Source organism: Centruroides sculpturatus, unplaced genomic scaffold (genome assembly GCF_000671375.1).
Source record: "Centruroides sculpturatus isolate CEXI.00-Female unplaced genomic scaffold, Cexi_2.0 scaffold1401, whole genome shotgun sequence".
In the NCBI taxonomy this organism is placed as follows: Eukaryota; Metazoa; Arthropoda; class Arachnida; order Scorpiones; family Buthidae; genus Centruroides; species Centruroides sculpturatus.
Window position 1 is genome coordinate 48,328 of NW_019386041.1, and position 23,729 is coordinate 72,056.

Sequence of the window (23,729 nt, forward strand, 5' to 3'; positions counted from 1 at the left end):
ATCAAGCCAACATGAAATTTTAAACAAAATATTCACTCATTTACCATGCAAAAAATTTGAAAATTATTAAACTTTATTTAGAAACCTTTTCCAAACTATCTTGATTAAATAGCCAAATAAGATTTTATCATCATTTAATAAACATTATTTTCCTTTATTTTATACTAGCTGTTATCTGCGACTTCACCTGTGTGGATTTTGCAAGCAAACACCATTTATATTCAGTATTTCAACAACCATAGTAATTGTTATATAACACTTACTGCTGAGAATCAAACAAACTATTTTCAATTTGATCAATTTTCTGGAATGTTTACAATTGTTCTATAAATCAAACCAATAACAAATTCGAATTTAAAACGATTCGAACAATTGGTTAAAAAATTGAAATATAAAAATATTTATAACAATGTCTGAAATGTTGTCAATTTAATACATCTAAGTACTCAATGAAGACTAAACATAGTTATAAACCAAAAATTGCATCTAAGATAGTACAGTAGAAGCGATTCTTCTGGTTAAAGCCTTAATGCTCTCCCTCTCCCCCGCAGGGAAATTTCAAAAAAATCCCTTCTTAGTGTGCGTTTCCACGACGTACCCTAACTGTGTACCAAATTTCACCTCTTTAGGTTCTGTGGTTTGCCCTGGGCAATGATTTATCAATCAGTCACCCAGTCAATCAGTCAGGACAAGTAATTTTATATATTTAGATATTTTTCAGATATTTTTGTAAAATAAAAATAATCATCAAAATATATTTTAAGTCTCAAAAATATGACAGCATTTTCAAAAAATAAAATAATAAAAAAAATCAGTCAAAATTTCAAAATGGTTTATCTTTTTGCAAAAAATGGTGCATTTATTAAATAATTTTTCAGAAAAAAATTGCATAAACATTGTTATAAAGAAATATTGCTTATTTGGATGTCAAAAAGACCAGTGATTAAATCACCCAGACCAATAATTATCACCCAGTGATTAAAATAGTCATTCATTACATCAGCAACACTTCAATTTTATTTCTATTAAATTATTACAAGTACATAGAGTTTATAATAGCATATTGTGAGAATACGGACGCTATTTTGTGTTTTCACACTAACTGCGTAATAAGCGAGGGTGACTTTCATCGTCCGAAGGTAATCGACGAGGGACCACGATGTCCCGTGATCCTCCATAAGTCTGAGTGACCGGACGAGAAATGACCAAATAAGGCAATGAATTTTTCTACGGCGGGGAGACGATAATAAATCAGAGAGAACTGTCAAAAGACGTCAACGAAATCCCAGATTTTTCCCACGCTAAAGAATATAAAAGGGGAACGATCTGACACCTCGAGAGCGATCGTCGGGGAAGAGAATGCAGTGGACTACTCTTCCAGCACTCCCAGGATCTACGAAGCTCATAATCGCCGCTCCATAAAAAGGTAAAAGACTTTGAATATTTTCTATTCTCTCCATATACGTCAGAATTGCTCCTCAAAGAGGTTAACCGAAGAAACCGCCGAGCGAACTTCACCAGGAAGAACTCTCTACAGATTAGGAGCGACGGAGCATACACCATAACTTAGCCGAACGGCCTGAGAAGGACATCGCTCCACATAGCCTTCAAAGGATACCTCGGATTAGAAGATGACAATCACAGAGCGTTTTATCAATGCCCTATAATATGAGAGCGTTTCCTACGAGGTAAACCCTTGCCATAATTATCTCTCTCTCCAACGTGAGGTCTCTCTCGATCATTTGAGTTAGGTTAGGTTAGAATATAGCATATCTATTTATATCTTGATACGCGTGTGTTGTATTTATTATCTTTACGTATATTTTCTTCTATGTTTATTAAATGTGTTGTTTATTTAAACCCGTGTAATCTTTTGGACACCTGATCACGACTTCCGACTCCTCCCCACTCATATCTTTAGCCCTCCTATAGCCATTCTCTGACAGCAAAGCCGGTAAGTGGGGAGAAGCTCTCGCTCTACCCCCTCGGTTCGCACAATATGCTGTATGTATAATGCAACGATGATGACAGATATTTGAATTAAAAAGTTCTTTTGATTAAAAAATTTACATTAATGTATGTTTAGTATAAAATTATACGATAAACCTATTTATTATTTACTAGCTTTTGCCAGCGGCTTCGCTCGCGTTAAGAAGTATTATTATTAATTAGGTATAGTTTTTGCGGCTTTACTTTTGTTTAGCGTGTGTAAAAAATTAGGGCCTACAAAACTTCTTTGTACAACTATGTACAAAGGGTACAATATATTCCCTGCAAAAACTATACCTAATTAACCCCCGTCAAATATAATCCGTTAGAAATATTTAGGTATAGTACATACTATTAGATACGGCGGCCACTCATCATCGGGTATATGTAACTCAGTGAAAACACAACGATAGAGCGTTTTAAAATACTACTAACGCCATCTATTGTCAACATTTAGAACTAAAAATTATTTTGTTCGTCTTAATTTATTCGTTCCATTAGGTACTGATAGGTTCAAACTAATACATTTACATCCCCCATGGGGGTTGAATTTATCAAAATCCTATTTAAGCGGACGTCTTCATCATAGTAGCTCCAATCTTTAATTTCAGTTCAATCAGTCGAAAATCTAAGAAGATTTATACAAACTTTCATCCCCTATTTTATCCCCTTGGGGTAAAATTGATCAAAATCCTTTCTTAGCGGATGCCTACGTCATAACATCTACCTGCATGCCAAATTTCAGCCTGATCCGTCCAGTGGTTTGGGCTGTGCGTTGATAGATCACTTTGTCAGTCACCTTTGAGTTTTATTTATTATTTATTTGTACAATTTAATTTCAAATTTTTAAACTACACAGAAATAATTATTAATTTGTTCACAAATTGTTTTTATTTTTCATGTAATAATTTATATTCTAGGGAAAATTTTGATCCCAAAAATATTTTGCACCTCTGTAAATTAATACAATAAAACTTTTTAAATGGTGAACCATACTGAATTCTATTATTTCAATGCACTTTAAATTCTATAAAAAGTTTAGCAAAGTATAACAATTTAAATGAAAAACTGAGGTTTTTGTAAACTTTAAGTAAGAAAAGGAAAATTAACTGCTCTCATAATTAAAAGGTCACCTTTATAGCAAGACTATTTTTTTGCCTCCCTGAATATGATTTTTTAAAGCAGTTTCTACTACAATCAAAAGCAATCTGAAATAAGATTTTAATTTTACTCAAAAAAATTAATTTGAAACCTATGAAATTTGCATTTGTCTATCATTTGAAGTTTAAAAACTTTTTCTTTTCTAAGTGAAAATTAATCATTTCTATATATAGTAGAGTGTCGATTTTCCGAAAGTCAATCATCCGAAAGAATTCCAGTCGGCAAATTTAAATTTTTGCCAGTGCTGTGGCGCTGCAATCTTTGTCTATGTCTTGGGCTACTCAAATATTTTACATTTTTGATACTAAATTAACATCTGATGTATAATTTTTTATTGTTTTTATATTTTTCAATATATTTATTTTGTTTGTACAAAATAAAAAAAATTTTTTTACGATACAATCGTCTTCGTTAGGCTTAACATCGACGAAAATTCAATGTAAAGCGACACGCAACGGAGAAAAATTTCAACATCGGATACATTAAACTATTTTTTCGTACATAAATCGGTTATCCGAAATATCAGTTATACGAACAACCCCAATCGATTCGGAAAATCGACGCTGTACTGTAGTCCAAAAATCAACACACAAATGTTATTTCATGTGTTATTAAAATATTAAACTTGATTTTTCAAATCAATATAACTTACTTGAATTAGCATCTGCCAAACGCAATCTACAAACTGAAGAAAAACGGGCGATCTGTCGGCATCGGAATGTTTATCATCTCCATGTCCAATACGCTGCATATCATTATTATTATTATTTTTTTTTTTTTTTAATTGTCAAAGGCAAAGAATTAAAATTAATCTGAAAATCAAAAATTACCTGAGCAAATTTATGGCCGAAACTGATCCACTCCTTTTCTACAAGTATTTCAAAGCCTTTAATTGTACGATAAAATGGATCTAACATCAGCATTGCCAAACTGGTAGACTGAAAGATATTTATATATTTTAAAAGAAATTACAACAACTTAGATTTTTCAATTAACAAAATACTTTTATTTCAAAATTATTATTTAATGAGCTTTAATTCATAAAAACTTTAAAACATATAACTATTAATTAAAGACAGTGCCTATTATTTCAACATGACCAATGACAACGACTCTAAAATATTTAATTAAAAGCTCATAATAATACAAAAAACAGGTTCATCATGAAAATGCAAAATTCATAATTTTGATTTTTTTCTAGAAATATTTGGAAAAAATGTTCTAGAACATTTGACATGGGATATAAGTATAGTAACTGGAGGAATTCACAAATTTCATTGGAAATAGATGCATTGGCAATGTCTGACAATATGAAACTTTCAAAAGAACACATTTGCATGCTGTATTCTATTGCTTCAAAAGTGGCCACAATGCAACAAAAGCACACGATCCCATTTGCAAGATACTTGTTAAAGTGTTCATGGATGAACAAAAGTTGATCGGCCATTGCAAATGTCAAAGGGCCAACAGTGCAGAAGAAGGCAATGATTTGCATTTGCTTGCCATTGTCAGGATGGAACTGCTTCCAACAGATATCACAGTAACAAAAGAACTGTAGCATAAACAACTAGATCATTTGAACACCAAAACCAAAGAACTCTGTTCAAAAAAAAAAAAAAAAAAAAAAAAAAATTGACAAAGTCTGATATTGCCATGCTAGCACGCTAACACAGAGCAAAGACGACCTTAGATAAGCTGGCTGACCGGCCGGCCGGTGTGGACCAAGAGGTTCTGCCTTACAGCCCAGACTTGGCACCAATCACCGTCTATTTCGTGCCTTGCAGAACCATATTCCAATATGCAGTTCAATGATAATATCTGACATTCAAGACTTTCTTCAAAGAAAAATCCTAGTCACTTTATGTTCATGGGATGGAAAGTTTGCAGCAAAGGTGACAAGACATATTCGATATTGGTGATTATCTATAAGAATGAACTGTCATCATCGAGTTACTTGTCAATAAAGTTTCTTTCAAAATGTCTAAATTTCACATTTACAACCTGATAATTGCCTTTATCAGAGATCCAAATATACTTGAAAAAATTTTAAAGCCTTCGATTTATTAAATTGTTAAATCAGGGAATGGAGAGAAAAATTTTTGATATTCTGAATGCCCAAGAAGTTTTTATCACACATTAGAAATTGCCTACAGTGGAACCCTGGTTAACGACCAAATCGGTTAACAAACTTTTATTTTGAAAAAATTTTGTCTCGGATAACGAACAAAATTCGGATAACAAACGTAACGGTATTTTGTGTCAAATTTTAGTTGGTGTTAGGCATGCACGAGTTAAGCATTGCTTTTCTGAGTGTTTGTGCTATACTTCTTTTTTCAGTTTTGTGATTTATATATTTAATCAATATGGCATCCAAGAAAGAAAAAAGTCATAGTGGCAATAGAAAACGACAATGTGCTATTGCATTTGAAAAAAATTTTGATTAAAAGAGTAAGGCAATCAACTTTAGATCAATTTCTTGTTCCTTACGGAAAGAATTTGTTTGTTAAATTATGCCAACGCAACACTCAGGCAATCTGCCTAGGGTGAATGCCTTCTGGGAGGTGTTTTTAAGGGAAACTGGTCCCTATTTAGGCATTACAGATGTGGAGAAAACCCGGAAAACTCCATGTGGGCAGTCTGTCTGAGCGAGGTGCGAACCCATGAACGAACTCCCTGTGTTCAAGGTATGAAGACCACTTAGCCACTGGTGGGTTTTTTTTACCGAAAGAGACTTTGACTCGAAGAATCTTCGGATGAAGTGCTACCCATTATTTTTTTGGAGGGAATTTCCCTTCTAAGCATTAAGGTTTGTATATCTCCACTTTTCTGCCACCAACTACAACAAATGAAGGTATGTACAGTGCTATTTTATTAAACAAAGTTTACATGTTTGTTGCTGTAATGATAGATACTACATTTTCCTACATTTTCATCAAAGAAAGTTACTGTATATTACAAATACAATCACAAAAATTTCGGAGACTAGAAAGGATTATTTGCATTTGCATTAATTTCTATGGGGAAAAATTGCTTCAGTTAACAAACAATTCAGTTAATGAACGGAGTCGTGGAACAAATTAAGTTCATTAACCGGGGTTCCACTGTACTTAGTCAAATGCAACAAATTACTAAATTTTCTCTAATTAATAAACTTGCACGTGTTAACTTTGTTTTCTTAAAAATTTGTACTTTTCTATATATCTTATTTGATTAAAATATCTGCAACTTTTATCAATATCATTTTGTTCTCTTTAAATGTTCTTGCTCAATATTACAGCTATGCAGGAAAATAATGGCAAAATAACCATACAGAAAAAAAACTCATTTTTGTGCCAAATTATAATAATTATTATGTAAATATTAACAAATATTTAAAGTCTCTCATTGACTTTCATAATTAATGCACTTCATAATTTTTAGACCCTACACGCATTTTAGCACACTGATTATTTAAAAGAAACCAGTTTTAGAACTGAATTTGCAAATCTCATTGGCTTAAATTTATCTAAGTTTTTTTAAGATAAAATAGAACTTTAATGACAAAATTTGACTGTTTAAACAGAAAAAAGACAAGCAATTCCAATTGAATAATATTTAGATATTTTCCTAAATAAGTCTCAAAACATAAGTCTGGGATTTCTTGGATGCTAGACTAATTAAAAAATAATAATTTGTAAGAAGTTTTGAAGTTATAGAAGAGCAAAATCAGCAACAATAATTCAATGTTAGAGTCGGTAAATCTAAAAAATCAGTAAGAAGCAAAGATAAAATAAAAATAACATTGAAATATTAGTGTGTGAAAATGAAGAAATTTATAATTATGACTTTGCTTATTAATAAAAATTACAATGAAAGTTCTTAAAAATAAGCCAAAGATTATTTTTGCCATCAATATTTGGCATTGTTGTTTACTTTCATAACTGAACCCAAATCTTATTTATGGAAGTATCTGGTATTATTGAAAGATTTTCAGACTGCAATTTTCAAATTTCTGACCTATAAATTTTATCTGTCCATCCTTTCTTAATCTCAAGAACAGAGTTAGACAAAAGTCGAGACCAGATATGGAAAACCATGGTGGCAGGAGGTCCCAATTAACTATATACAAATGTCCAGTTTGAAACAGAGGTCACATTATTTCAATTTCAAAATTTTCCAGAATGGAGTTAGACAGATGACCAGCACGATTGTATTGCTAATGGAAAAGTATGATGTATGGGGGCAAGACACTACTGATCAAGAGCATATAAATTTACTTAGTTGATCATATAATATAGAAACTTAAATTCTGCATTCCTATCTGTAAGTTTTGTGGCATGTGTTTCTCATCAATCGAATTTCTCATTTACTAGAAAGATTCAATATCACAACCTTACTGAAATGTTTATGATGAAAGTAAATTAAAAACAAGAAATTATTTATTGTGACATTGTCATCACAATGCCGAGTTGCAATTTTTAATCATATTTTTAAATTATTTAATTTAAAATGTATGCTCTACACCTCAAATTATTTGTGGTTTGCTNAATTTAAAAATATGATTAAAAATTGCAACTCAGCATTGTGATGACAATGTCACAATAAATAATTTCTTGTTTTTAATTTACTTTCATCATAAACATTTCAGTAAGGTTGTGATATTGAATCTTTCTAGTAAATGAGAAATTCGATTGATGAGAAACACATGCCACAAAACTTACAGATAGGAATGCAGAATTTAAGTTTCTATATTATATGATCAACTAAGTAAATTTAAACATGTTTTTACATCAAATATAAAAATCTTACTAAATACACTTGTGTAAATGGTTTTGGAATAAAACACTGAGAGTGAAAAAAATTTGTTGTTGAGAACAAAAATTATCCTAATCTAAAAAATTACTGAAAAAAATATAAGATAAAAAATAAATAACAGTTAATAAAAATATTACTGTTAATGTGAGAATAGCTAGCAACTTCTGAAAAATTGGTTAAATGAGATTTTTTAACATATGATACTAAGAAAGTCTCAAACATTCAAAATCATTTTCAACAATTTAATAATTTCCTTCATTCTACTTCTTTAATTTAGTAGTTTAATACAACAAATACAAATTCTAAAATTTTTCAAACTGTTTTAGATTCTATGATAAAAAGAATGCCAAAAGTACTTAAATTATTGCAATAGGCAGAAAAAATACAAAGTGCATTAATATGCTTTGCACTAATACAGGGGAAGATTTTATTTTAAAAAATTGACACTAGAAAAGACTAACAAAGACTAACACTTTTTCATCAGCTTGGTAAATAAATTTACATTTGTAAAAAGCTTACCACAGTTAATTATTATCAAATAAATTTTTCCACTCTGTATTTTGACTAAAGGGGCTATCCCTACTTTAAGTCATAATTAACCCTGGGTGGCAGAGCTAAATGCCAACGATGATTGAGGTTGTGTGAAGATAGTGTTGGCATTACTTTGTGTCTTTATTTTTCTACCTGTTGTATTTTTGATGATTTAATCAAAATTAAAAAACCCTTGAGTTTGACATAAACAGAAATACAGCATATCTGTGCCTGGTGTCACATTCTTCCCTCACAGCCGAAAGAAAGTGTTGTATGACTAAGGACTGGCATGATATCAAGCTTTATTTGGAACCACAATAACAAAACTGGAAGAACTCGAATATTTTTTGGGTTCTCTTAATGTTGAGTTATTGTCAGAGAATGACAAACCAAGGGTGCCATTAAGACTAACTCCCTTAAGATGCTTGTTGCCCATCTATTCAGTTAACACTTAAGACAATCAGCAGATACTATTAATTTATGCAATAAACTATTGAAGATATATAAAAATATATTTATAATTGTAGGCTTTCTGAAACAAAAAGCTAATACTGAAGTGTGGAATTTATCATGCCTAGGCAAGAAGGTTGCTTGAGCATTTCAAAATCAATAATGCCCAATCAACTGCAGTGGAGCAATCAGCATACTCCAGCAGCTAGTACATATTACTGTGCCATAAGACAACAAGAATTAACAGTAATATTAAAGGATTAATTTTTTATGGGCAGTGTCTCAGCTAGGTAGTGGAATCCCATCTTCTCTACCCAGACATCTCCATTTTGGCCCTGTTTGAAATCACACAATGGACATAGAAAAGGATCTCTTAGTGCCCACATGATAGAAGGAGTTAAAAATGAAGAAAATACTGAAAGATGAATTAAACCAGGAACTTGCTGAATAGTTAGATGAAAATGATGTAGAGAAGTTACAGTAGTAACTATTAGTTTGCCGTATAACAGCTTTAAAGAGATGACATTACCTATGACAAAGGTGAGAGACAAACTCATTGAAAGAAATACAGGTTGGAAAATATCAGAATGACTTAAAAGATATGGATTTGGGAAAAAATTCAATATTTGGAGGGATTTAACATGGCACTGGTTGCTACTGAAAAATCAGTAGCAACCAGTGCCATTTTTTACAATACACGATACAAGCCCTTTGAGTAATTTTATAAGATGGTAAAAATATTGTAAACGGGACTAAAAGTACCGTATAAGTGTGAAAATTAGACCATATGAAACTCATGGAACGCTTAAGCACTGAGGAGGAGCTAGTAAATTAACCTAGATCAAAATGCATCGGTAAAAAACAATAAAAGGAGTTTATAACCTGAAATGGCTGTGAGGTAATCTACCGGAGAGATTTTTTCGGATTGAAGAGACATTCACTAAATCAACAGAGAATAAACTGTTTTCTCAAAATTGGTTCTCCAAAAAGTAGTTATTAGTTTAAAGTTATACTAACAGTTTCTCATCAATTTAAATGTAATATGATATTCAGGTTGACAATATTCTCTTGCCTGCTGATGTACTGACAATGGCAACAGATTGCCAGTTATCAGCATAAACAGAATGATTAGAGAACAAGAGAGTGGGCTGAGATCAATAGAACTTGATGCTTTATATATATATAACAGGTGGGGAAAAATCCAGACAACATATATTGAAACATAACTACACTTCTCAAAAGTGAAATTGCAACACCACAAAGAAATGTGCATAGCTACATGCACATTGTAGGACCAGTAGAGGTGACAGAAATATGCAAATGATTAAAAGAACAAATAAAAATATGCAAAAGACATGTTTATTCAGTAATGAATATGATCTCCACAGGCAGCTATACAGGCTGCTGTATGGCGAGGCATAGTATCAATGAGGCTATTAATACTTACCCGAGGTATCCCTTGCCAAGCTATGTCCATTGTGGCACACTTGTCATCTATGGTATGTGACTGTGGTCCCCAGTGCATCTGACATCGTATGAGATCCCACAGGTGTTTAATGGGAGAGTGATTCAGAAAGGCTGACAGCCAGGGAAGAATGTGAATTCTTTGGTTGATGAGAGTTCACCATGTGACATGCAGTTGGGCATTATATTTCTGGAACACCATGTTGAGTGTGGTCTGCACAATTATCCAAACCACAGGCCCACAATTTATGTGATATACTGGTTCACTGTCAGAATACCAAAAATGTGTACCAAGGCTATCCACCAATTGAATATGATGCCTCCTCAAATCATGATGCTGGTGTGGGGCTAGTGTAACACTTGGCAAAAAGGGCTTACACATAGCATTCCTCAGGATGTTGTCACACCCATCCATGGCCATCATTCTTCCACAGACAAAAGCAAAATTCATCTGTAAACAATACCTGATGCCATTCAGTAGTCCAGTTGCAATGATGATGACACCACACCAGACATACAACCCCAAGTCGAGTGGTTAATGGCACCCTGGTTGCTGGTTGCCATGCATGAAACCCAACTTTATGCAACTTGTTGAGATTGGTTGGTCGGACACAGATACATCTGTTGATGGTGATAGGCAACTTTGTACGTCATGTGTCCTGGTAAACAGGTCTTAATGAGCCATTTGGCAAATCTGTCAGTCTATGCACTCTGTCATGCACTGGTACAATCCACTCCCTCTTCAGTGTGTTTGCAATGTTCTTCCATTCATTGCATCACACATCATCAGATGATACATCAAGCTTAACACTCATGGCAACTGTGCGCATCAACAAACCAAGGTCATGCAGCTTCAGAATAGTCTCATTCCCCAGCCATTAACTAGTAGTATATTGTCTTGGAGACAACAGCAAGGTGAATTTTCTATGCTTTTTTGAAATTTTAGCTGTGGCAAATCATCACCAATAGTATTTATGGGCTGAGCCGGTTAGTGGTCTTTATAGCCTGAAACTGGGTACATAACCTGATGCATACAGAAACTTAATCATTTGCATATCTCTGTCACCTCTATTGGCCCTGCAATGTGCATATGGCTACCTGCATTCCTTCATGGTGTTGTGATTTCACTTTTCAAAAAAGTATTTTTAATATTCCTTTCACTGAAAAAATTATCTTATATACACAAGTAATGGTAGACATTCATTAACAAACGCTAGTAAATTTATGCATAATGACCAGTAATGCCCACTTTTCAAAGATACTTCTTTGTACATCCAAAAGTAGACTTGGAAACATTCAAGTTACTATAAATGGTGTAAAAAAATATACTGGGAGCAATATAAAATTGATCTACATGGATTTAATTGTATTTATTTTATTAAATGGAGAGAATTGTGTTAATGTGATGATGTAGGGGAGAAGCTTTTACAATGATGTTGCTTGATGACAGAGTGGGAGGGAAGAAGGAAGAAGTAAGAAAAGATCCTTTTTTTGATAATGTAATAGATGGATGGCCCCAAAGTACATAACTTAATGAAAGTATTAAAGATAGATTGATGAAATTGAATTAAAATAAAAACTATATCAGCAATAGTTATTAATTATTAATTAATCAATCATTGATTAGTTATTAATTATTTGTCTTTAAAACCTGAGCAGTCCGATCCCAACCATCACTGCAATGGACCACAACGGAAGTTTTATTACTTTCCACTTTATCTGCAATACGTAATGCTCCTGCCAAAATTCTGCGAATGTGTTCCAACCAATGTGTAGATTCAATATTTGATAGCCAGTGGGCTTCATCAATTGAAGGAAAACACACTTCTTTTAATTTTCTCAGACTCTCTCTCATAACATGAATGTTATGGACATCAAGAAATACTAATTCTGCATTTTGATATGCATCTTCACTTTCATAACCACCACCTCTTGCCTATAAAAGTTTTAAAATAAATTATATTTTAGAAAAAAATATATATAACTAAAAAACCATATAAAATTTTTTAAATTATTACTTTATTAGCAGCAGCATTAACACTAGGTCTTGTATCCATAATGAAAATTTTATGTGACTGAGCATTTGCATCTAAAATCATCTGAATATATTTTTCATCATCTTTACTACGTTTTCCACTGACACCAACAAGTGGCTGGCTGCAACGAGTTATGGTAGCTTGACTTTCTGGATGTATCCAAGATAGTACCTGAGAAAAAGAAAAGACTTACTTTAAAAATTCAATTATAATATTCATCCTTATAGCAGGATGGCTGGAGTGATGGCCTGATTTAAGCTGTGCTTTGGTAATATAACCAAAGATGAAATATTAGTTGGGAATTTCACATCCAAACTACAATAAATCTGATTTCTTTCCTTTCTTTCCAAGTGAAAGAGACCTAGAAATGTACCAATTGTAAATCTGGCAAGATTCCATCTCGAATAAATTAAAGAATACATAGCTATTCAAATGTTCCCAAACGTGACACACCAAAGTCTTTTACAGAGGTAAATAGTAAATAACTCAGGGAAGAATACAGATACCTCAATGACAATGAGAGGAAGTGGTGATTCATCTATCTAACCCACCATAACAGATTAAAACATACTGTTTTGAAAAGCATTAAAGAAAGAATTTTAAATTACTAATTTAGAAGTGTCTAAATTAATAGAATTTTACAGCTCTGAAACAAAGTTTTGAGAACACATTAACAAATCTCAATAAGGAACTTAACACATTACAGAATTTGACCTTGTAAAAAGTAATAAAAATTTACAGAAAAACATAATGGCCTAACCATATATATTAGGCATTTAAAATAAAAAGAATGTAATGTATTGGAAATATATGGTATTCTAATAATTCTTAATGAGAATCCTTTAAATACAGCAGAAAAGGTATTAAAAATATATAGGTACTAAAACAGCATTTCTGCTTTCAGAACGAAATCTTATAATTCTGAGAAATCTCTTCCTCATTATAAAATTAATAAATTTTTACATAAAAACAAAGCCTTTATTATTTTTATTTTACTTTTTTATCTTATAAAAAAGTAAAATAAAAATTTTTAAAAATCCAGCAACTCTTCAACAATTCTCTTGGGAAAGAATCAGAGAAGGAAATTAACCACGACTGGAATATCATAAAAAATATTACAAATTAGCAAATCCACCAAACATAAAAATGTTCTAAAATTACACATAGTTTTGTTAGTTGATAACTATATACATTGAATAACTGCTTCCATCAGGGTCAATAAATTTTGTCACTGGTTTTCCCTTGATCTTCTCTTAATGAAAATAGTTTTGTTTTTAATCTGTGTATCTTTGCATAGATTTGTTCCATCATATTTTACAGAAATATTTGCAAAAGTTAAAAATTTTTTTCAAATGATAAAAAAGTAATTTTTAATAATCTATAATAGAACAATTTAAAGTGATTATATATATATATATATATAGATATATCACTTTAAATTGTTCTATCATATATATATATATATGTTGAGAGAAAATTATATTTCAAAGAAACATGTAAATGAGTAAATGAGAAATCTTATTAATAAGATTTTTTAAAAATACTTTCAAAATATTTACACATCATTATCACGGAAGTGATAAAGTAAATTACTAGGTGATAGAATTAAATGTTGACAACACCACTTAGCCAGTTGCACATCATTACTTTAATCACATATTCTTAAAGGTTAAATTGTTTTATTAATTTATTTTTTCCAAATAAAATTAAAACTGAACATGAAGTTAATGTGTTGTAGTGTTTTCAATGGCAAATTGATCTATAAGCAATGATTTCACAGATTCATTTGATAAAACAAACTTTTATTGTCATTTGAAAGAAATTTGTGGGCTTTGCAGTTTTCCTGTAAAATATGATTGAACTGATTTGTAAGAAAGTATATAAGACAAAAGATAAATTTCCCAAAATACACTTAAAAGAAAAATTCAATGCCCTGTCAATGATTTTGTGTTATCACTTTTCTAATGTTTTAATTTTGTACTTCGTATGTTAAATTAACGGAAAAAATCCTGAAAAATGACTTAGTTAATGATTTTTCCATTAGATTGGTTACCAATTTATGTTTATAAAGAAAAGTGAAATAAGTTGATATAGTAGACATGTATAAAGTCTAAAGTATACATACAGGAAGTCTTCCCCTACTTCGAAAATTGGCTACAGCTCGCAAATCATCATCAGTTGCTGCAGATGGCACAGCTAACTGAAATAAAGAAAAAGTTATCAACAAATAATATTTAAATTACAATTCAAAAAATATAAAATAAATAAATAACTGCTAATATCAAAGAAATCAACTTTTTAATTTAATTAAAGGAAATGTTTTCAGTCAAAATCTGGCCATCCTCAGATTAAAATTATGCTGCATAGTATGTAACAATTAAAACAAATTAAAAATTAATATTCTGACAATTATAATCTTTAAATTTGAAACAAATTTAATAGAACATGTAAAATTGCATAAAATAAAACTAAGAGTTAAAATAAAAAATAAAACCTAAAAATTTTGTACAAATTCAAGGACAAACAAATACAATTAAGCAAATTTTGCTATTAATCTCTTGCAGAAATAATAGAGATTAATGAAATTTATCAATCATATCCAAGAATAGCCAATTTCATATTCATCTTGTGTATTAATATTGCTTGTGTATTAATGTGTATTAATATAAAATGTGTATTAATGCTGTGCAAAAGCTAATAGAAAATTGCTCTAAAATTCTTATTGGGTATAACCATCCCATTCCTTAATTAATACAAGTTTATTCCAAAATATGTTTATGCCTGTGTCTAAGTTTATGCTCGTGCAGAAAAGGACATGACATTGGTTATAATGCCTTAATGTAATGTTCTTTTATCTTATTCGAAATTAATCCAATAGTGAAACCAATATAATATAAATGCTCTGTCTATTGATAAGTTTAATGATGTAAATGCTGGCTTTATATAATTTATGTATTTGAATATAATCCAAGCATAAGATTTGCTTAACAGTGGAATTTCTCTTTAACTATTATATTTATTGGTAAGTCCTTGATTAGAAATTTCAAGATACTGTCCACACTTTTGCCAGTAACTAATAATTATTTACTAGTAGTTTTTTCTACATTGCTGCTTTTAGTATATTATCTGTTAATAAAAGCATTAATTATGCCCTTAACTCTATTTTTGGCAGATCATTAAACTGAATGAAATTGATATGATTAGTTTTTCTAAATGATTACAGATCATCAGTATACACTGCTTTTCTTATACTGTAATTCATAAAAGAAAGTTTAACTTATCCAGACTTATCAAAGGCAACAAAACCCTTTGAAAATATTGTACACTACTCCAAATCTTACCTTTTCATACTGCAGTGTTTACATTTTTTAATTTTTTTTTTTATTAAAGTTACCTTGAAGTTCATAGAAGAACACAATGCATCACTACTAACACATTTTATAAAATGATTCATTTCTATTATCTAGATAAATCATTCATATTAAAATGTAACTATAATAATTATTCTTAAAATTTTTGTATAGTACGTATTAGCTGTATACTAAACAATGTAAAAATTGTTGTTCCTATATATGATTAAATTCACTACAGCATAAAAAGAGCTTGAAAGTTATATACCATATAAATCTTTTATGTTGGTAGTTTTTAACCTGATATGATTTAATTTGATGATATCTCAAATAAGTGAAAACTTGGTTATTATCCAAGTTTTGCTTATCTGAGATACCATCAATCCATATTTCCTTGGATAATCAAGATTCTACTGAAAGTTATTTTTAATAAAATTAATTTGTTTGAAACTACAGTAGACTCTCCCATAACTGAACTCTCCCTTATCCAGACTTATTAAAGGCAACCGAAACTCTCTGAAAATATTGTACACTACTCCAAATATTACCTTTTCATACTGCAGTGTTTACATTTTTTAATTTTTTTTATTTATTAAAGTTACCTTGAAGTTCATAGAAGAGCACAATGCATCAACCACTACTGACATGATAATGACGGTGCATTGGCACAATGTAGCAGCTTTTCAGCAAATTGAGAAGAACAAAAACAACTTTAACACAACACTTTCAAAATTAATTGCAATTGTCAAAAATAAGCATCAAAGTTAAAGTGAGCATTTCTTACACATACAGTAGGCATGTATGTTATGATCTTATTTAAAAATAATCACACTCTCTTATCTGGATTACTCCCATCCACATTAGTTCAGATCTGAGAGAATCTACTCTTTCTATTCTTTTATAACATAAATCTTCTGACATGATTGTTGAAATTTGTTTTACAATAATACTGTTAAGTTTTAATATAAAACAGAACTGTTGGCCTATATTTACAAACTGGATTATGTTACATAAAAGCTTTTTTCTCTACTTATTTATGTTATTTGGATAAAAAAATTTTTATAATTTGTAATTATAAATGTTTCTGTGCTGGTTATAAAATGTTCTCCTAAGACTATCATTTATTTTTAAAAATCCATATATAAACAGGTATTTAATAGCATTTTGAAACTGGATATCTGTAATTACTAACACCATAAGAACCTTTAAAATCCAGTACAACATTTAATTGAACAAGAAATACATACAATAACAAACATTTTTGATCCTAATCTGATCTTCAGGTCAAATATATTCTAATTGTGGAATGTTTAGAACAAGATACAAAATTTAAAAAATTATTATATAACTTTCACACAAAATGTAATATTATAAAAATGACAATATTTACATTAATATAAATTTGTTATTAACAAACACAAGACAGTTAATAAACTATGCAAAAAAAAAAATTCAAATGATACATTTGTATGTTTGCAAATTAAACTAACTGAATTAATCCAGCTTATTATAAAAACTCTGCCATGCTTATAATAGACTTTTTTCTTCTTTGAAGTTCATGCACATGCTTTTAATTTCAGATTTATGAATTTCAATTGTTACCCAATGTAATTTCTGTTAAACTAATTATTAAACTATGTATTGAAGTTGCGGAAAAAACAGAAGAGAGGAGAAAAATACACTAGCAGTACAGTAAAATCATAACAACAAATATAAAATGCTCGTGCCAACCACACGTCAGCGCTAGCATTTTACTGTAAATGTCGAGTAACTATTTATAATTTTTTATTTCATGGTGAACTCAGGATATGTTTTTCTTCCAATTAGAAGTTCAGACTATTTACAAAAAAGTTTTAATTTTTGAGTCTATCTATTAACCCATTAACATAACCACAGTAATACCCGTGACATTGGTTTGAAGAAAAACTTCAATAAAAACAAAAATAAATAGGTAAAAACTCACAATATTAAAAATGATCAAAACATCAGCCTTTTAAAGTTTTGAAGTTTTTCTTCAAACCAATGTTACGGGTACTTCTGTGGTTGTGTTAATGGATTAATAGACAGACTCAAAAATTAAAAATTTTTTGTAAATATTCTGAACTTCTAATTGGGGAAAAAAATAATTTATGTTGTGTAGTAATGTTTTAAATGTGAAAAAATTACAGATTTTTACTGATCTATTTAGCTACTTTGAAGTGAACATTCTAATAAATTAAAATTTCAACTTTTAAAAGTCTGCAAACAATTTTTTAATTAGTTATTTTTTATTCTAATTAACAATTTCATCTTTTTATAATCGCTGAATTATTAAAATTAAAAATTAAACACTATTACATAAAAGTAGTTTATCCTGTTATTAATCCACAACTGTAAAATTATATGACTTCAGAACAGTGAAAAAAGCCATTTCAAAATGGATTCTGGTGTATTTTCTTATTAAAGATTGCAGCATTACTTCTTGCCGCCTGCAGATGGCTATAATTGGTCATCCATATTCAGCAAACGAGATCAACAAGGCAGCTAAGGAGACAAATTCCCTGACTTTTTCTGAACACTAATGAAAATCCCTGACTTTCCAGGTGTGTAGGGGGGACCCTGATCTTACATTATTGGATATGGGTCTGTGTAGCTTCCAATCTGCTTGTGTATCCACTCTCAATGTATTCATTGTCAAACTCCTGTAGTGGGCACGCAATCCTGAACAAAGGACCATTAATGATTGGAGAGGACTGTGTGGTTTGACAAATACCAATTTTTGTTACACCAAACAGGAGAGCTCGAGTGCACCATTTTCCCAAGGAAACCTTCTGGAGGTATTCATATCTGGAGGTACTGTGAAATGCACCCAGGCCAGTGGTGGTAGTTTAATGGTCTGAGGAATATTTTCTTCGGGATCACTATTGTAGTAGGAACTCCTCAACACAGTAGTAGAAAGTCTGAAAGCTGACACTTACCTGCAAATTGGTGCAGACCAAGTACATTCCTTTATGGTGACTGTGTTTCCTGCCACAAATGGTATCTTTCAACAGGTCAATAAACCATGTCATAAGGCAGAAAAGGTTCATGAATGGTTCCAAGAACACAATGGAAAATTATCTTTAATGACATGGCCCCCAATTCCCCAGACATGAATCTCATTGAACACACATGGGTGCTTTAGATAAACAGTTACAAGCTGCATAAACCCAATTCCACAATTTACAGAAACTGCAAGACTTTCTGTTTCAGACTTGGTATGAAATGCCAACTTCTATTTACCAGCATCTCATTGATCTCATCTCAATGGGTAAAGGATCTTTTGGTGCAAGAGGAGGTATTACCCACATTGTATTAGGTGGTTGGTTTTAATGTTTTGTCTCATAAGTGTATGATGATATAAATGTACAATTTGATAAATATGTTGAAAAATGATAAACTTCACTATAACATTAATGTTAATTTCTGGAATGTTTTATAATCTATATACTTACTATTGCAGGATATGTATCACAAAGTTCAAATTTTTCATTAATTTTTGTAATTTTCCAACTTTCATTAGGAAGACCCTGAAATAAATAGAAAACATTTAGTTATAAATAAAAGTAAATGAAACACTTAAAATTTTATTGATTTGTAGAAATCTGCCTGCTTTGAAATAGAACTATTTGCAAATAATAATAATTTTCAAAAAGTAAATATATTTTGGAAAAGAAAAAAAGCAAAAATCTTAAAACATTTTAAAATCCAATTTACAGTATATATCATATAATCTTTATAGTTTAGGAACACAAATAATTCAGTTTTTTACAATGGGTTGAATTTCATGCTGATCTTTGGTTAAACAAGAGAAGAACAAATTATCACACAGGCATTAATTACATATAAATATCACTATATTTCACATGCCTATTCAACAGATTATGGTGCATGCACATTGTCACCATGCATGTGTCAATTTAAATTCTTTATGTTTAGTTGTTCCAAGTTTAGCTTTGTTCTAAAAGAGTAATACAGTTAGTTTTAATTTGAAATCTTTGTTTGAAAAAATTTTATTTGTGATTGTGTCTGTCTGAGGATGACGTTTTATACCATGTTGAAAGCGCTTGCAAATATAGCAATATTTATATGTAATTAACCCGTGTGATAATTTGTTCTTCTCTTGTTTTACAATACTTTATGACAAACAAATTTAAAAAAAAAAAAAAAATATTTTATCAATGTTTTGTATTTCTAAATTATGAGGTTTTGAAGATAACAGTTTTAACTCTTAAATCATTTATCTTTTTGTAATTCAATTTTCTTCTTATTTTCAAATAAATCAAGAGGAATTTCTTCATTAAAATATTTAGAAAACCTTTGAAAAAAATTCTTTCTGGGTAAGTTCATGGAAGTATGAAAACTGTCAAGAAGCTCTTTCTGCTGCAGTTTCTGATAAGTAATTCAACATATGATATATTTGTAAACACAATTTCATACATTTCTGAGAAAAGTGACCTTTTGAAAATAATGTCAGGATCAATAAAAAAATACAGCCAAAATAAAAGAATATTTCAAAATCATATGACATTGATCCATAATCTTTGTAGTTGTTGAAATCAAGAACTATTGGCAGCTTAAATTAAATTCTGCTTTAGCTAAAAATTTTCATGCATTGGCAAAATATCATAGCTGAATATTGAAAAAACAATAGCTTGATAATTAATGAAACAAAATCAAAAATAATTTTTTTATACAGGAAGAAAGCTTGGGCAAGCAATTAATCTTTACTCAACAGAAAATTGAAAATAGTCTTGAACTTTAAGTACAGTATTTATTTTCATCACAATATTCATTTTGTTTTTCACTTAGAAAAAGTATTTCTAAATTGTAAATTTAAATTTTCTAATATTCAGAAACTGTTAATTACAAAGAAATTATTTTCTGTTAATTATTGTTTTACACTTCTTGACTCAATAGTTAAGCATAAGCTATATGTTCCCAATCTGGCATACTAATTTTGCAGAAAAACTGGAGAATATACAGTTATGATTTTTTAAATGAATTTTCCATTTAAATCACTCAGTCTCTGGAGATTTGAATCAAGTACACCATTTTTTCTTATTGGTTTAATTATGAGTTTACTTTGTTTTAGTTTAAAATTCTAGATTTATTGAAAATTGATTTTAGGACACTGGCTTATAACAAAGTCAAGTCTGAAACATCATTTATAGTGGTATAGCTTTTCACAATCAAAAAATAGTAGAATAACTTAAGTTTCTCAGATATATACCAATCTCGGCTTTCTGATAATGGGCTTTTTACTACATTCATTAAATTATAAATATTGGCTACAAGATAAAATGTATGTCAAATGAAAATATAGTTGGTTGAGTATTTCTTCCTTTTCAACACAGACTATGCATTATTAAATGTCATTAAATTTAAATTATAAGATTAAAGCTTTAACAATATAGATTTATTTAAATAACAGACTAAACATTATGGAAAATACTAAATGTTCCTTTTGTGCATTGGCATGTTATAGCTTCATAGGGACCCAAGCAAATTTGAATTAAGGACCCCCATGTAAAGAGTTGACTTCAAACATTTTCTTTCAGGGGAATCATGAAGATCATGTATCCTGACAGGTTATATGATTGTCATTAAAGTTAAATGTTTCTTGTGTGATATGTTTCTTGTCTAGTTTTGTGTTCAATTATACGAGCACTAAGGTGGCTTTTCTTTTTTGCTAGACTTATTTATTTGCTAGACTTATTAGTAAAAGGAGGACAAACTTTAGAAAAACTTTTTATTCCTTTGAGAATGCATTTCAAACAATTATGCCCCTTTTCAACTCTGTGTGTTACAACTATATAAGAAAAAAAATTACATACAAGTTAGCATAATGTATACAAGTTTGCACAGAAAAACATCATGATGTTACAAATTTGTAGAAGAACATCAGGAAACTTATTGAGATAAGCAGAGAGCCAGAGGAATGATCCCTAATGACCATTTACACTTCACAGGTTGTTAAAAACCAATCTCTGCATCGGTGGATGGCTTAGGAGGGCAAAAAGTGAGAGAGGAGGTCGCAAGCACGTGGACAGGTGTCTTCACGGGAAAAGGGTTGACAGGTCGACAAACACAACATTTATTCATTAACTAAAGTTAACACAAAATTTGGTTACAAGTCTATCTGACTAAACGCTGCTCGATTAAATGCGGTTAATTGCGATAAAATGCTACTCGGGGTAGAGAGTTCACAAAGTTCTAACAATTACCTCTATGTGTAAGATTAGAGGGATGGCTGAGGTATGGTGGTCGTATGTCTTCTCCGACGAGATTCTGTTCCTGAACATGGAGATCGATGACAGAAGTACGGAAAATAACTTCCTTGGGTTGGTCTGTCCTATGTTTCCGGTAGCGCCAGCTTTTATAGCGTTAGTGTGGGAAAGCCATCTGTTTGTTGACGATGACTTGCATTTCATGTTAGCTAAGTGTCAACTTTCCCACCTAACTGTTGATAGTTGGAGGAGACCTCTGCTCCGATACTTTGCGAGGAGTTTTTCTATGGGAGTTGTTTACAAAATTTCAATCAACAAAGAAAAGGGATAGTTTCCTTTCATTTACAAAATTCCCACTTTAAAATCCATGGTCTCACACTTACATGGGTTATGAGAAATGCAGGAGTTGCAATGTTAGATAAAATATGGATGGTTATGGTTAACAGGTATAAGCTAAAAAACAATGATAAATTCGAAAATTATTTACAAAAGGAAAAACAAACTACATATATAAAAAAAGTTTAGACTTACTGCAAACATAATGGTATAGTACATAGTGTTGGAAAAACACTCCAGTATACATGGTACAGTGCAGAGGCAAGGTTATAAAATTTGGGAAACTGTGATCTTGATTACAGTAAGATCAATAGAAAAATATTTTGAGAATGACAGAATGATGGGAATGATGGAATGAAGAAAGTGCACCGTAAAATAGAAAAAACATAAGAAAATTGTTTTAACTTACAGTAGAGTTGTACACGATGTGCTGATACACAAGATGTAAGAGGGAAAATTAACAGGATAAAACAGAAAGGCAACATCTTGAGGTAGGGGAGAGATAGTGGGTGTAAATGGTATTAAGAGAGATGAGGGAGAAAAGGGGTTTTTTTTTTTTGAGGGGTTAGGGTAATTTAGAAAGTGAAGGCGAAAGTGGAAATGAGACGTAAGAGCACCCTGCTGGGTACCATATGGAAGGATGCACAGATAATGAGAACCTGTCGTACTTTAACACATTAATTATCCACTCCCCTTGCATCTTCTCTTGGTCAAGTATGGATACCAAGTTTCATGTAGTTTTTGGCCAATGTTATTATTCATCATAATGTCTTAGTTTTTAAGGATTTCTAGATGTTCATACCATCTCCTTATTTGCATATGTGAAATCCACGATTTTTACGCCGATGTTGGAAAAATCTTTGTAAACAACTCCGATGGAAAAACCCACTCTTGGTGAGAAGTATATCGGAGGTCACCGATTGTTTTCACATTATGGTGGGAAAGTTGACAGTTAGTTGATCGAAATGCACCGTAAGTGTCAACTGAAGTCGATCACGTGACTCATTTCCCAAGAATAACGTATAAAAGCTCGAGTCCCCGAAAGCTCCGCGCGATCCCTCAGAAGTTATACTTGGTAGATGTGCCATATTTGTCTCCATACTCCGGACCGACAGGACATACGACCAACCACAGCCGTTTGAACTTCCATCGCCATTAACGAACATATTCAACGAACGCATATTAGACATATCCACATAGAGGTATCTGTACTTTTTAGAGCTTTGTGAACTCTCTCTCTCACTAGCAGGTAAAGCTATTAGAGCGTCCCTTTTGTATAGTGAATTTATTTAATCGCATTTAACCTATGTATCCTAGCTTAGTTATATAAATAAATGCTTGTTTTGTTTTTGAACCTGTCTCCTGTCTCT

The 23,729-nt window shown here is 31.0% G+C and overlaps 1 protein-coding gene across 1 annotated transcript in view; it reads right to left on the reverse strand.

Moving 5' to 3' along the window:
* The window catches only part of LOC111613276 (myotubularin-related protein 2-like), a 73,751-nt gene that overhangs the window by 19,498 nt on the left and 30,524 nt on the right, over window positions 1-23,729 (reverse strand). The window contains exons 6-11 of the mRNA XM_023354625.1: window positions 19,249-19,323; window positions 14,551-14,625; window positions 12,408-12,596; window positions 12,041-12,325; window positions 3,981-4,088; window positions 3,803-3,895 (exon numbers count right to left, since the gene is read on the reverse strand). Of these exons, the coding sequence (XP_023210393.1) occupies window positions 3,803-3,895; window positions 3,981-4,088; window positions 12,041-12,325; window positions 12,408-12,596; window positions 14,551-14,625; window positions 19,249-19,323 (825 nt within the window). The remainder of the gene's footprint in view (window positions 1-3,802; window positions 3,896-3,980; window positions 4,089-12,040; window positions 12,326-12,407; window positions 12,597-14,550; window positions 14,626-19,248; window positions 19,324-23,729) is intronic.